This window comes from Ornithorhynchus anatinus, chromosome 13, assembly GCF_004115215.2.
Source record: "Ornithorhynchus anatinus isolate Pmale09 chromosome 13, mOrnAna1.pri.v4, whole genome shotgun sequence".
NCBI lineage: Eukaryota > Metazoa > Chordata > Mammalia > Monotremata > Ornithorhynchidae > Ornithorhynchus > Ornithorhynchus anatinus.
The window spans coordinates 16,289,320-16,303,634 of record NC_041740.1 but is presented as its reverse complement, the minus strand read 5'-3'; the positions used below and the strand labels follow the sequence as shown (position 1 = coordinate 16,303,634).

The 14,315-nt window shown below is 40.4% G+C and overlaps 1 protein-coding gene across 9 annotated transcripts in view; it reads right to left on the bottom strand.

The window, feature by feature from the left end:
* ABI1 (abl interactor 1) overlaps positions 1–14,315 on the bottom strand; it is a 90,339-nt gene that overhangs the window by 21,286 nt on the left and 54,738 nt on the right. For 5 of the 9 annotated variants that reach the window (XM_007667766.3, XM_001506809.5, XM_029077443.2 and 2 more), the window contains exons 3-5: positions 12,337–12,513; positions 3,778–3,792; positions 2,991–3,091 (exon numbers count right to left, since the gene is read on the bottom strand). In XM_007667766.3, coding sequence (XP_007665956.1) covers positions 2,991–3,091; positions 3,778–3,792; positions 12,337–12,513 — 293 coding nt within the window. The remainder of the gene's footprint in view (positions 1–2,990; positions 3,092–3,777; positions 3,793–12,336; positions 12,514–14,315) is intronic. The other 4 variants (XM_029077442.2, XM_007667760.3, XM_007667761.3 and 1 more) reach the window with 1 other exon arrangement.

Here is a 14,315-nt window from a genome sequence, read left to right as displayed (position 1 = left end):
TTTAGAACATAGTAAGCACTTAAATACAAAAAAAAAATTTTAAAACAAAACTGGGGGTCATTTCCAACTAACCCTCTAAGTAAATTTCCTTTTGGGATAGGGCAGGAAAGAAAGTCACCACGGTTTCTGATGGTATTTTTATGTTCTAGGATAGAAGACCAACAGTTAAAATAATCAACATTCTGCTGGCACTTGACCCTTATTTTGACTACTGACTCAGTATTTAATCAGGTCATAAATCACCCACAACAAAAACATTCTTCTTCATTTACAAGACCACTGGGCATCTTTCAAATCCCCTTCCAGAAGAAAGAAAAAGACAGACGATAGCTGGGAAGATGCCAGCAAGTTAGGGTTTGTCTGGAGCTACCAGTTTTGGTTTACGAAAGGTGTGTGTGGTGGTGGGGGGGAGGGCTGGGGGGATTAAGGGAGCTGCGCAGAGTCAAGGGAATAAATGGTGTCCCCCCTGCATACAAGACTATATAGCTTGTTGTGGACAGGAAAGCCATCTATCACCTCTGTTTTACTGTATTCTTCCAACCGCTTAGTAGAGTACTCCGCACATAGTAAATGCTCAATAAATACAATTGATTGATTGATTTATTGGCTTTGAATGAGTCAAGCGAGTACTCCTTCCTTCCATGACCCAGATTGGCCACCAAGGACAAAGTACAGCCTTGGCATCTAGTTTAATCTATCTAGTCCTCCAAATATTCACCACCCAAACCGAGGCACAGGAATCTGAGGCAGATAGCTGATGATGATGATGGTGCCTTCCACTGAGAATAACAGATCCTGAAATTTCAGAAACAAGAACCTCAGCAAAGGAGTTGATTTTTGTGCTTGTTGGTTCCACAGTGCCACTCAGGCTCTATTGTCCCTACCACCTACGTTCCTGCTAGAACACAAAGTACAATACGTGAGTAGGCAACTGGGAATGCAGCACATTGTCAAATGCACGCCAGGATTGGGGGGTTTTTTTTGTTTTTTTTTTTTTTTTTAAGTGTGGGATCGACTGACAGCTGAAGTGACCTGCTGTGCCTGGCACCACAACCCATAGGCTCTTGGGAATGGCTGCGGTCTTTCCTACTCAGCTTAGCAAGTTAATTTTCAGGATCCCTGCTGGACCTGCCCACCTCACAGAATGCGTAGGAGGTTCCCTCTGATGACACAGCCTCATCAGTCAGAACCAGATCTAGAACCCAGGCCTTCTGATTTCCAAATCAGTCTCGTTACATTGGCGGCCCTTGACTCTTTTTCAATCTCATGTTGGTAATGACTACATTTACATATTGCCCCTTTTATTTACTTTATAGTTACCTTATGAAGAAAACCACTCAGTTCCTCCATAGTGTATGGAGATATCAAGTCATAGTATACAGTAGAATAAAAGGTTACTGATAAACCCCACCCCAACCTTTCATTCTCTTGTCCATAAAGGTGACTTTATAGCCAAACACAAACATTATCTGCTCTGTGAACTTGGGCAAGTCAATATTTCTGAACCTCAGTTACCTGACCTGTAAAATGGGGATTAAAGCTGTGAGCCCCCATGTGAGACATGGATTGTGTCCAATCATATTATCTTGTATCTATCCAGTGCTTAGTATAGTGCCTGACACGTAATAAGTACTTAGATACCATAAAAAAATTAATGGTCTTCATTAATATGAATGCCGTATTTGGGTTTTGGAAAATAATTAAATCAGCAATCTTCCATTGCTCCCAAGTGTATTCAAACCACGATAGTGGATGCCTGGCCTGGGGCAAGAATAACAAGTGTAGTCACTGCTAAATACCACAAGAAGCACTTAGTATGGTGCTCAGAACTCAGTAAGCGCTCAATAAACACGACTAAATGAATGAATGAAAGTGGCAGGAGAAGAGCTGGAAATGCTAAAAGAGGAACACCTAGAACCATTTTCCATTAACAAAATTAAGAGGCGATACAGCATACACAATATCTCTCTAGCTCTGCACTAGCTTAGGTCATAGGTTTGGACCCTAAACCCAAGGAATGGGATGGAACAAGCCAAACACTTATTTCTTCCAAATCTTCCCAAATTATTCTTCTTTGCCTTCTTTCATCTTTTAATGAACAGGGGCTGGACTGAAGTATCAGTTAATAGTTTCCAATTTAGGGTATCTTACAGATAAATATATAATAAATTAAAAATTTACCCTCCTGCTTACTCCTTCTGGTCTCTGACTTCTCCAGGTTGGTGTCTGCAGGAGATAGGGCTCCAGAGGATGCCCCCTGCACATCACACACACCTGCCCACTCGTTTCTCAAGTGTTCTAGTCAAGCCATCAGTGCAATCTCGAAACTTTCATCTGGGGATACTGGCCTGTGCTGCTTCCCACATGCACCACATGGCTTGGACGCTAGTGAGTATTCTGAAACTTGTCAGCTAGCATCGGGTTAAGGGCGGGGTGGGGATGAGGGAAAGAGGAAGCACGCAGAGGGAGAACATAGCTGAGGGGTGGAAAAACCTGAAATGCAGTCTTCCAGTCATACAGATATACTGCTCCACAGATGAAATACCCAAAACCATGGGTCCCCACCTCCTATGGCTACTTCGGTTAGACGTGTCCTGAAGATTTGGGTCAGAAGTGGAGAATTCTCCTCTACCTCCCAATAGAAAAACATACCTGGCTTTTGCAGACAGCCATTCAGACAAATGTCTCTAAGGCTCTGCCAGAGTACAAAGACAAAGCTGCCTTTGTTTATGTGAGGATCACAAGACAGATTTTTGTTTTCTTTAATTTTAAAGAATATCATCTTTCAACCATGAAAAGAGGCCTTCGGTACACAGAGAACTCTAGGATATAAAATATTGCTAAGCTCATGAAAGGATCCTACAAGGTCCTGAGGATACTTCATTTGAAAGTGATCAGATTTAGACACAAAATACTGAATCACCAAACATTTATCATCATCTTGCTGACATCTGCTTCAAAAATCAGGGAACAAACAGTTATAGTCTTACCCCAAAGTTCCTCGGCCTGACATGGGAGGGCTCGGTGGTTTCTGGGTAGGCGGATTTGTTCTCGACAGCGTGCCAGTTCTTGCAGGCTGGTTATTTCCATGCTAAAGTGTGGAAGGAAAAGGTTCGATTTTCATATCAAAATTACTCGTAGTATTTTGACATTCAAGCATTATTATTTTTAATATAGGGATATGAATTGAGGATTCCCAGATGGCTGTGAACAGCACACTTTGACACTGCTGTGAAAACCTCAAAGAAAATGAAAATTAACCTTTGTATTTCATTTCCCCTATCATTAATGATTAATGCAATGAATGTAAAATTTTAGCTCCAACAAATGGCAGCTAAAAATTCCTGCAAAAAATTCCACTTTTGAAAAATGTTGACATTTCAGACTAGTATCATTACTTCAAAAATCAGGACTTCAAATGAAATTTTGAAATGCAGGTATCAGTTTCGCCCAAATAGCTTCTTCTAAATGATCATCTCACATCCAATGTCTGGGAAGCCTCCTAAAATGTAAGTCAATATGAGCAAGGCATCTATCAAAACTGAGCAAAGCATTAAATGTTAGAAAATTAATGTATCTCTATGAAGGCCAGTGTTGATATATCTTTGATATATTAACACATCCAGGCTGAATGTGGCTGATTTGAATTTGAGCATGTTTAATCTATATAACCTATGGAAAAGCGGAGAGACAGAAGAGTTTTCAGCTTAGTGGCTCTGCAGCCTCTATCAAAATGGAAGGGGCACTGTGAGGCAAATGAGAAGTAACTCCTCTTACCTTGGCTTTTAGCCACTTTACGTTGGCAAGGAAAAGGGGGGGAAAAAGGAAAAAATTAATGCCAGATAGATCACAGCTGTTAGGACAGGTTTATATCTACAATTATTCGGTTCATTTGCCTAACAGTAATTACACAATCATATACCAAATATTCACTTATAGAGAAGTACAGAAACACACAGAAGGCCCTTAAGAATTTTTAAAGAATATGTATACACTTGACCTAAACTACATCACTAAGAGTGAGGAATCACCAACAGATTCCAGAATGTATCTGGCATGAAGCCAACCATGACAATCTATCTCACGAGGTCTCCACTTGCAAGGTCTCATTTTTTACTCCACATTTCGTACTAGTTTTACGTGACAGAATGCAACTTCTTTGCATACAAAATCAGAAGACTGTAATCAATTGACTGGGAGATTTTCACAACACCCTCAAGCTTTTTGTCAAACATTCATTCAATTTATTGAGCGCTTACTATGTGCACAGCACTGTACTAAGCACTTGGAATGTACAATTCGGCAACAGAGACAACCCCTGCCCAGTGACGGACTCACAGTCTAAACGAACAAACATGGGTAATGATCAATGATCCCAGAACCTTCAGTGTAGGAAATTTTTCAGATTGGAGATCAGTTGTAGAAGGCCCTTTCTCCTCTGGGTTACTAGGTTAAAAAATAGTTGGATTAATAATAATAGTATATTATGCTATGCCAAGTAGTTATTGGCTGCTTATATTTATCAACTAACAAGCACTTGTTCTCAAAAAAAACAAGCATCCTTCACACAACTGACTGTCTTTGCCAAAGTCTCAGGCAAGAGAAAACAATATGGGGGCTATTCTCTTATTTCTAGAGATGTTTGTCTCTGAAACAAGCAACTAACACAGCAGAGTGACTAACCCTGCATGGCATGTAAACAGTGTTGTGTTTTCCTTAAGATATACCCAGAGTAGCTACAACAGCAAGACTGCCATGCCTTAAGAAAATACAACACTATTTACAAGGCTTCTTAAAACTAAAAGTTCTGCTTTCTGCCGATCTATTTATAGCAATGACATATTTTGGAAGACAACAAGATCATTATGGATTCTTGAAAACCCAAAAGCATTTAGGCTGTATTCTTTATTTGATGGCCAGGGTGTAGTTTTGATTGTTGTTCATCTTTTGCCCCCAGATGGTATTGGGCAGTGCTGCATTTCTTCTCAGAAGAGGATGATTACATAGTCAAACTTGAATAGCATAAATTAGGAACCCACTGAGATAAAATCTACCAACAGTTTCTAAATACAACAACTCTCGGACCTCTGTTCTAACCAGAGACTACTATACTTCCATCTTGTTTCCCTTGTTAAATTTATGTTGAACAATGAACAATGACTAAGCACAGTCTTTATTCCTCTATGCCAAAAGAAACAGTCCCCTTTCAGGAATAAGAAAGGAACTGAGAGGAAGAGGACCACATTTAACAAGGGAAGCTTGACTGATGGGTCATGAGTGCAAAGCCTGGATATTTTTCCCCCTTCAGATGGAACCCCCGTTTCCTTTAGCAGCACCACCGTGATGAAAAATGAGATTTTTTTTTTTAATTTCCCTGCTAGCGGCATAAACGGCTAGATAGGAGTCCAATGTCACAGCCATAAGACAAACATATCCACTTGGACTGTTTTTTCAAAAATAATAAAAGGAAGTTCAAAAATCAGTTGTTCAAAAATACCCTATTCAACCTTGCTGTTCTGCCATCTGCCCTAAAATAAATGGAAACAAACAAAAATATCTCAACAAGAAGAGAACACTATCTTCCCTTCCCAATTTCCTATATCTGAACTTAATTCCAGCATCCGAAGAGTGAGGAGCTTCAAACAACAGCAGTGTGGCCTAGTGGAATGAGCACTGGACTGGAGACAGGAACTAGGGTTCTAATCCCACCTCGGCCACTTGCCTGCTGTGGCACCTTGGTCCAGTTACCTAACTACTCTGTACCCCAGTTTCCTCATCAGTAAAATGGGGATTCAATACCTGCTTTACCTCCTACTTATACCCTGAGTCTCATGTTAGAGACTGTATCCAATCTGATTATCTTGTATCTAAAGCTACACATTTAAGCAGGCAATGAGAACTGCGAGATGATTTTTAATGCTTTAAAAGTCATAATAGAGAAATCTGATTCACCTGTTTTGGAAACTTTAATATCAATCAATTGTATTCATTGAGTGCTTACTATGTGCAGAACACTCTACTAAGCACTTGTGAAAGTTCAATACAACAGATTTAGCAGAAACATTCCCTATTATTTGATAATGGGGGGGACTCAATTGATCGAATGTATTTACTGTGAGCAGAGCACTGTTCCTGAGCACTGGGAAGAGTACCATTTAAAAGAGTTAGTTGATCTGTTCCCTGCCCACAAACAGCTTAGAGTCTAGACAATATAACTAACAATAACAATATAAATAACTAACTTATGGATATGTGCATAACTGCTGTGGAGCTGAGGGTGGGGTGAATAAAGGGTGCAAATCCAAGTAAAAGGAGAAAGCACTTGGGAATAGGATTTGCTACTTTATCTTGTTTGCTCTATTTCACATGACCTAAGAAAGTGGAATTTTATTGATTTCCCACATGATATTGTATATTTTGTATTATGTGGAGCTGTATTATATATCTTAGCTTTATATATATATATATACACACACACACACAAATATGTGCACATGCAAATATATACACACATTACCTCTGAATTCAGAGAACTCTGCAGGTGATGACATGTGGACGGGACTAAATAATAATAATAATAATGATGGTATTTGTTAAGCGCTTACTATGTGCCAAGCACTGTTATAAGCACTGGGGGAGATACAAGGTAATCAGGTTATCCCAGGTGGGGCTCATAGTCTTAATCCCCATTTTACAGATGAGGTAACTGAAGCACAGAGAAGTTAAATGACTTGCCCAAAGTCACACAGCTGAAAAGTGGCAGAGCTGGGATTAGAACCCATGTCCTCTGACTCCCAAGCCCGTGCTCTTTCCACTAAGCCAAATAAAAGGGATGATGAGCAGTCATTCAACATAACTCACACTTGTAGCCTGTCCTTTGGTTTGCAGCTCTCTAACTGCCAATGGTACAGCTTGTTATTTGAGGTTTGTTTCCTTAAAATAGTAAGAGCATTTATAAATCTGTGCATCAAAATTTTCCATCTGCCCATTATCATTGTGGCCACCCTACTTCATCACCTCCCTGACCCTCCACCCCCAGGATCACACCTGGAGTGTTTCCAGTACTCTACCAGTCTTAGCTACGGGAGGGAGAGTCGAGCAGAGGCATACCCATTCCATTCCTAGCTTGGGCAGCAGCTAGCAAATAGAAGGCAATTTGCTACAAGTCAAAACTCACCTGTGCTGGGCAGCAACGCTATGGGAGAGAGTCGAGGGTGGAGACTCAAGTTCACTGGCAACGGTAAACGACTTCCACATTTTTACCAAGAAAACTCTGGATTCACTACCAGAACGATTGCTGATGGAGAGTGGGGCGTTCTGGGAGAGATGTATCCATGGAGTAGCTAAGGGTCAATGATGACTCAATAGCATAAGACAAGACAAGACCATCTCCCACACAGTAGCTGGTTTTGGGCAGATGACTTGGGAATTTGGATTTGAAGACCTCACTAATTAACTGCCATTTAACAGTAAACATGGTTAGGAGGGGGAGGCTGTTGAAACATTTTAAGCAGTCTAATGTTTGGGGAAAGGGCAAGCCTCCCTTCCATAAAGGGGAAGCAGCGTGGTTGGGGAAGCAGCGTGGTTCAGTGAAAGAGCCTGGAATTCGGCGTCAGAGGTCATGAGTTCGCCAGCTCTGCCACTTGTCAGCTGTGTGACTGTGGGCAAGTCACTTAACTTCTCTGTGCCTCAGTTACTTCATCTGTAAAATGGGGATTAACTGTGAGCCTCACGTGGGACAACCTGACTACCCTGTATCTACCCCAGCGCTTAGAACAGTGCTCGGCACATAGTAAGCGCTTAACAAATACCAACATTATTATTATTATTATTATTAAAGATGAGGCATCACCAAATAAAGATGGAGTTTCATTTTAGCTGTGTTTTGTTGATCCCAAATATTGTCTGCCAGCACCCCAAAGGCTTGATAGCTTCCTTGATTTGGTGGTACTTTGCCCATCAGCACATCAGTGACCAGTTTTAAGCATTAAATTCCAGAGAAAGAGTCCATACACCAAATTTTAAATCTTTTTTCCTCGTGAGGACTTGTTTCCACTAGAATATGAACTGTTTTCTTTAATTGATGGAGGATTTTCTAGGAACCAGATATGTGAAACCAAAGCCATTTGATCTTAATTGGTTCAAGTTAAAATCTACACAACACAAATTACTTTCAAATTAATGGGCATTTCATAAATATGAAGTCTTGCTAAAGCAAGGGCTCAGTTATTACTACATATACTGTTGGTAATAGTGTGCTCCAATCAGGCTCTCCTGGACCTAGCACTGGAATAATTGGAGAAAGAACTCTGAATGATGTTTTAACAAGTCTGGAATTTGCCAGCTCTCTTTTCCTGAGGGGCACTGCAAAGAAAAGGGAGGGGAAAATAGAAAGGAAGAAGCACCTTTCTTTCCTCTCTCCTCTCCTGGCCAGGTTCTGCACCCCAATTTATGCAAGGGACAGGGAGTTACTCCCCACCTCTGCCCAGGCATAAAGCAAAGTTGGACTCATCACTTCAATTTCTTCACCTCATCTATTGCAGGAACTGTGCGCTCTAATGAAACTGGAGCTGATCCCCTGCTGTCTCTGTTTGGTTTATTATATGTGGTGTCATACAAAGAAATAGCCAGGAAGTAAGTACTGCAATTCACTTAGAGTGTATGTTTATTACTGTGTATTTGTTATTTTTGTATGTCTGGGTCATGTGCATTTATTATTAGGGCCAAACTTTTATTTCTTTATTAACTATTTGCCTACCAGTGTATTGAACTAATCTTTACAATTGACTTTTTCCACATTGAACATTTTAAAAATCTCAAGCCAAATTCCAGCAATCTTGAAATGTCAAATTTCTCCTTTTCAGAGAAATCACTAGGAATCTGAATGCGTATAGCATATACAATGTCACACCTAATATTCCTTTTGTATTATTATAATTCCACTTAAGTTTAGGGAAGCAATAAATGGCAAACTGTCTCTGCTGAATTTAAGACAGGATCTAGTTCAGATCACCTATGTCTGAGATTCCCGTGGATCTCATCAAGAGTCCCAGGAAGGATCAGAAATGCAATATCCACTTGGTCATGTGTAGATCAGGGGAAGACTGGGGCATGGGCTAAAAATAAACACTTCCCTCCACTCACCACCACCCTCATAGCCTAGAGCTACAAGGGAACAAACAATCACTTGTGGCCCTAGGCGATTAATAAATATCATTATTATTATTATTCAGTAAATTCTTGCAAATTTTGAAAACTTCAAAAATTTGGATGAGTGGTATATGAATTTGTTAATGTTAAAGCCAAATCATGCATCTTAGGTTGGACACAATATGTTCAAGATTATTTAAAATAAAGTATATTATGAATAACATGGTAAAATGTGAACCGTGACTAAATTATCAAGGATGAAAAAGAAAGCTAAAAGCAAACAGCAACTAGCTAGAAATTACATTACCAAAGGCTGACAATTGGGACCTGGCAAATACTTATACATGCTCACATTTCTATGCCAAATTATTTCCTTAGTAGGAAGTAGCTGAGAATAAACATGGCATGGGAGAAAGTACAATTGTGAATTAATACTACCTTCTTACAATTTAAATTACTGAATTTTTATGCCAGTCCTTCAAAGATTCATTGCACTGTGTAAAGGACTACTGAGCAACGAGCCAAGTATTGTAACTGTAGAAACAGAATAAAAACAACTCATCTTTCCCACTGCCTAATCCTCATGTGGTTTGTTCATTTATTCTACAAGATTTGTGGAGACCCACTGTGTGCTAAGAATTGTACTAGTGTCCAACTTGATGGTCCTGGCATTTGTATTTTAGCTGTGCATTCACTGTTGAGTCTTTTTACCTTACCCCACAAGTTCTACTTCCTTAGGGGAAATCACAAGAGGATTAAAATCCCCACATACCTCAAAAGTTAAACTCACAATAAACAGGACTGAATAGGAAATGGGGATATTTCTTGGTTCTGGGGTACTGGCCCTGTGGCAAAAGTCCTAAATAAGTACTTTCCCTGACACAAAATTAAATCACTGGCTCACTAGAAAAATTCAGAGGTGGAAGAAGTTTGCTGTTTAGAGGCAACCAAGTCTCAGGCCCCTCAATAGCTGCAATGAGTTTTATACCACCCATATATGTGCAACGTCTTTTTACGAAGATAGTACTCCCTAAGATCCACTCCCTGGCACGTACCACTGATGTGGGAGCACAACAGTACAACTCAAACAGTGAAAAGGCAATAAAATGCCTTATAAGTCAAACTCATTCCACATTACAAACAGCCAGAAGAAGACTTCTTTTAGAACCTTCAGCCTATTAAAAACATAGCGAGCTTCTGAAAAACACGAAACAAAAGTAAGAAAAAACAAAAACCAAACCAAACCGAGTAACAGATGGTTTACCAGGGGACAAGAAGCTCATCTCCAATTTCCATAAAATGTGAAATTTTTACCTGAATCAAACCCCAAAAATCATTGTACAGGCAATTTAGGATTTTCTAGAACTAAGCTGTTGTCAGACACAGAAGCTTTGTATATAACTTGCAAGAAATAAATTCTATGGTATCATCATTAACTTTTGCTTTTCTACCCCTCTCCCTCTCTGTAAAGGAACTGCTACTAGCCGGGGTGATGGGGAGAAGAGGGGAGTTATCTGTGCATTTTTCCCCTTATTTTATTCAGAGGGGAGAGTCTGTCATGAAGTCGTCCCTCAGTTGCTTAAGGTAGTGTCCTCTGAGGTAATTAAAAGAATTCTCTAATTAACTGAGAAGCAATATGGCTAGTAGAAAGAGCCTGCGCGTCAGAGGACCTGAGTTCTAATCCCAGATCTACCATTTACTTGCTATGTGACCTTGGGCAAGCCACTTAACTTTGCTACACCTCAATTCCTTAGTCTGCAAAATGGGGATTAAATATCTGTTTTCCCTCCTACTTAGACTATAAGCCCCATATAGGACCTGATTATCGTGTACCTGCACCAGCACTTAGTACAGTACTTGGGACATAGTAAGTGCTTAACAAATGTCACTATTAACTGAAAAATGTGTTGGAACCCAAGAGAAGTTCCTTCACTTGGGGACCTGTTCAACTCATGCTGTTGGAGGGTCTTCTTGAGATAAATCCAAAAATTCCAAAGGCAAATCTACCTTGAGCAGTTTTAACCCTCCAGACACTTTATAAAGAATGATCCCATGGGAATAACAACCTTTAGAAAACAAACATTAGAGACAGAATAATCCAAAAGTTGACTGGTACCTGAGCTGAACTCAGATAACACGTAAACCAAATTGGTTTATCCAAGAAAGTGGATTAAAATGGGGTTTAGTTATCAGAATGCTTGATCCAAATTAGTTTAGACTACGAACAGTGATGGCAAAAGGCTTCATATACAAATTAAATGCTGTAAAGAAACTGTTTACAAGGAAACGTTGGCTCATTTCTCGGGAGGGGGAAAAAACAGGGCTACGATTTCACAGAAGAGAAAGACAACAGAAGCCAAAGAGACAAAACTATATAAAAGAGGTAAAACTGAAGTACTGAAATATAAGCAATTTGAGTATTTCACTTACTTTTCCTATCTGATTACCAATTTTAAAACCCTCAACATACAAAAAGCAGAAAGGTCTTGGAATTGGAGGTATTTTCCCCACATAAATAGGGAGTTTAAAATACGTGGAGGTATAGAATATCTAAAGGTTGAAGAGACTGGGTGGAGCAGAGTTAAGGCAGAGAATACAAAAGTTCAAAAATGGAGTCAGACTAGAATGAAAGGAGAGGGGGCAAGGCCGGAGAGAAGGAATCACAAAAATCCCATGAATGTTTCATGGATTTCAGCTGGTTTAATTCCCTCTGCATAAACTTGTTGAAACTGAAAAAGGTAGTACTAGGTGGACAAACTCATTTACCAATCTTCTGGAATTAAAAGATTCAGATCCCCACTGCTGTAAACTAATCTAGAATATATTTTAAGTACTATTCAATCATGTTTAAGTTAATGTTAAGACTCTGAATTGCCCAGATATCATTCTCTTAGATTCTGTTTTTACTAGGATACACATGCATGCAGCTCATCAAAAAAAGGCACTAGTAAATTACTCAAGATGAGCATACACAGTAAGATAGGTCTCTTTTAAGTGCCTTATTTTGGACTTCCTGAAGGACATTTACTCTGTCTCATGATGACAGGCTCTGACTTGTGCCAAGGGTAGTGCTACTACAAAATATAACCAAGTTGTTATTGCTAAATAGGAGTCTAGTAATTTCCCTACTTATCATGTACAACTAATCTGCAAACTAAAAATTCATTGGTCTATAGAAATGCTTACCTTTACACCATGGCCCACATCATCCAGCATTGTGTAGTCTATAGGTTTTCGAATGTACCTTACAGGACGTTCCATGTTTGCAGGTGCTATGATTTTGTGAGTTCTTGATGTGTTCTTATTGGTTGTCAAAATGCCTATCTCTCTGCGGGCCACTTTCTCTTTATGGATGTCCACAGTCTACAATTAAAAATAAAGAAAAGTGATTTATTAATAAGAACGTAGTTGGACAACAGGTACTAGATCAATCAAATGGCCCCAAAGAATTGGACTAAAAGAAATAATTTCCCCCAACCCCTGAGAGAAAGAGTATAATCTTCTGGGACCGTGCATTTTTATTCCATTATAAATTCCTACTACAGTGGTCTACCCCTAGTTAAGTGCTCAATAAATAACACTAATATGGCAATATACAAGTGTACACATTGCACACATGCTCTTCTAATACCTAACATACGTGAAACAGGGGATTGGTCAAGACGAAATGAGATTCAATTTTTAGGTCTGGGTCTAGTTCTTCATTAGTCTCGTTATATCCCGGCTAGACTACTGTGTCAGCCTTCTCTCTGACCTCCCTTCCTCCTCTCTCGCCCCGCTCCGGTCTATTCTTCACTCCGCTGCCCAGCTCATCTTCCTGCAGAAACGATCTGGGCATGTCACTCCCCTTCTTAAACAACTCCAGTGGTTGCCTATCGACCTCCGCTCCAAACAAAAACTCCTCACTCTAGGCTTCAAGGCTCTCCATCACCTTGCCCCTTCCTACCTCTCCTCCCTTCTCTCTTTCTACCGCCCACCCCGCACCCTCCGCTCCTCTGCCGCCCACCTCCTCACCGTCCCTCGGTCTCGCCTATCCCGCCGTCGACCCCTGGGTCACGTCCTCCCGCGGTCCCGGAACGCCCTCCCTCCTCACCTCCGCCAAACTGATTCTCTTTCCCTCTTCAAAACCCTACTTAAAAATCACCTCCTCCAAGAGGCGTTCCCAGACTGAGCTCCTCTTCCCCCTCTACTCCCTCTGCCATCCCCCCTTTACCTCTCCGCAGCTAAAGCCTCATTTTCCCCTTTTCCCTCTGCTCCTCCACCTCTCCCTTCCCATCCCCACAGCACTGTACTCGTCCGCTCAACTGTATATATTTTCGTTACCCTATTTATTTTGTTAATGAATTGTACATCGCCTTGATTCTATTTAGTCGCCATTGTTTTTACGAGATGTTCTACCCCTTGACGCTGTTTATTGCCATTGTTCTTGTCTGTCCGTCTCCCCCCATTAGACTGTAAGCCCATCAAACGGCAGGGACTGTCTCTATCTGTTGCCGACTTGTTCATCCCAAGCGCTTAGTACAGTGCTCTGCACATAGTAAGCGCTCAATAAATACTATTGAATGAATGAATAGTCAAATATTTCACATCAATAGTAGGATTACTGTGCCCCATTTCAGGACACTTGTAATCTTGGAATCATCTCTGACTCATCTCTAGCTAACTCACTGCATTACTGCTCTTCCTGCCACTCCACTCTCCAATGCAGTCTATATCCAAGAGCAAGAATGATCTCTACATTTAGCCACAGCATTGCTAATAGAGAATAGTAAATTTTTCAAGGGAATCCAAACACTAGTTTTACTGGGTAGGAAAGCTCATTTGGAAGGAGGGGGAGAGAGGGGGAGAGAGTATGAAAGAGTACAGGGAATGAGTCCACAGAGAAAGCCTTCAGGGCAGATGAGAGAGACAATTCTTGTCTGTGAGAACTTGTTTGGGCCAGACTCTGGAAATGGCCATCTGCCCAAAATTGAGTAGAACTTGTACTGCATACGCTTTGTTCAATAAGGTGTAAACAACCTCCTTGATTAACCAAAATAACCCACTTGCATCGGAATCCTTAAACACTTTCACTGGGTGCCTGGTCCAAAGGTACAGATGTTTCAAAAATAATTATCTGGGAAGTCAGACACAGGAACTCAATGCATACATTATGCGTACAGTGA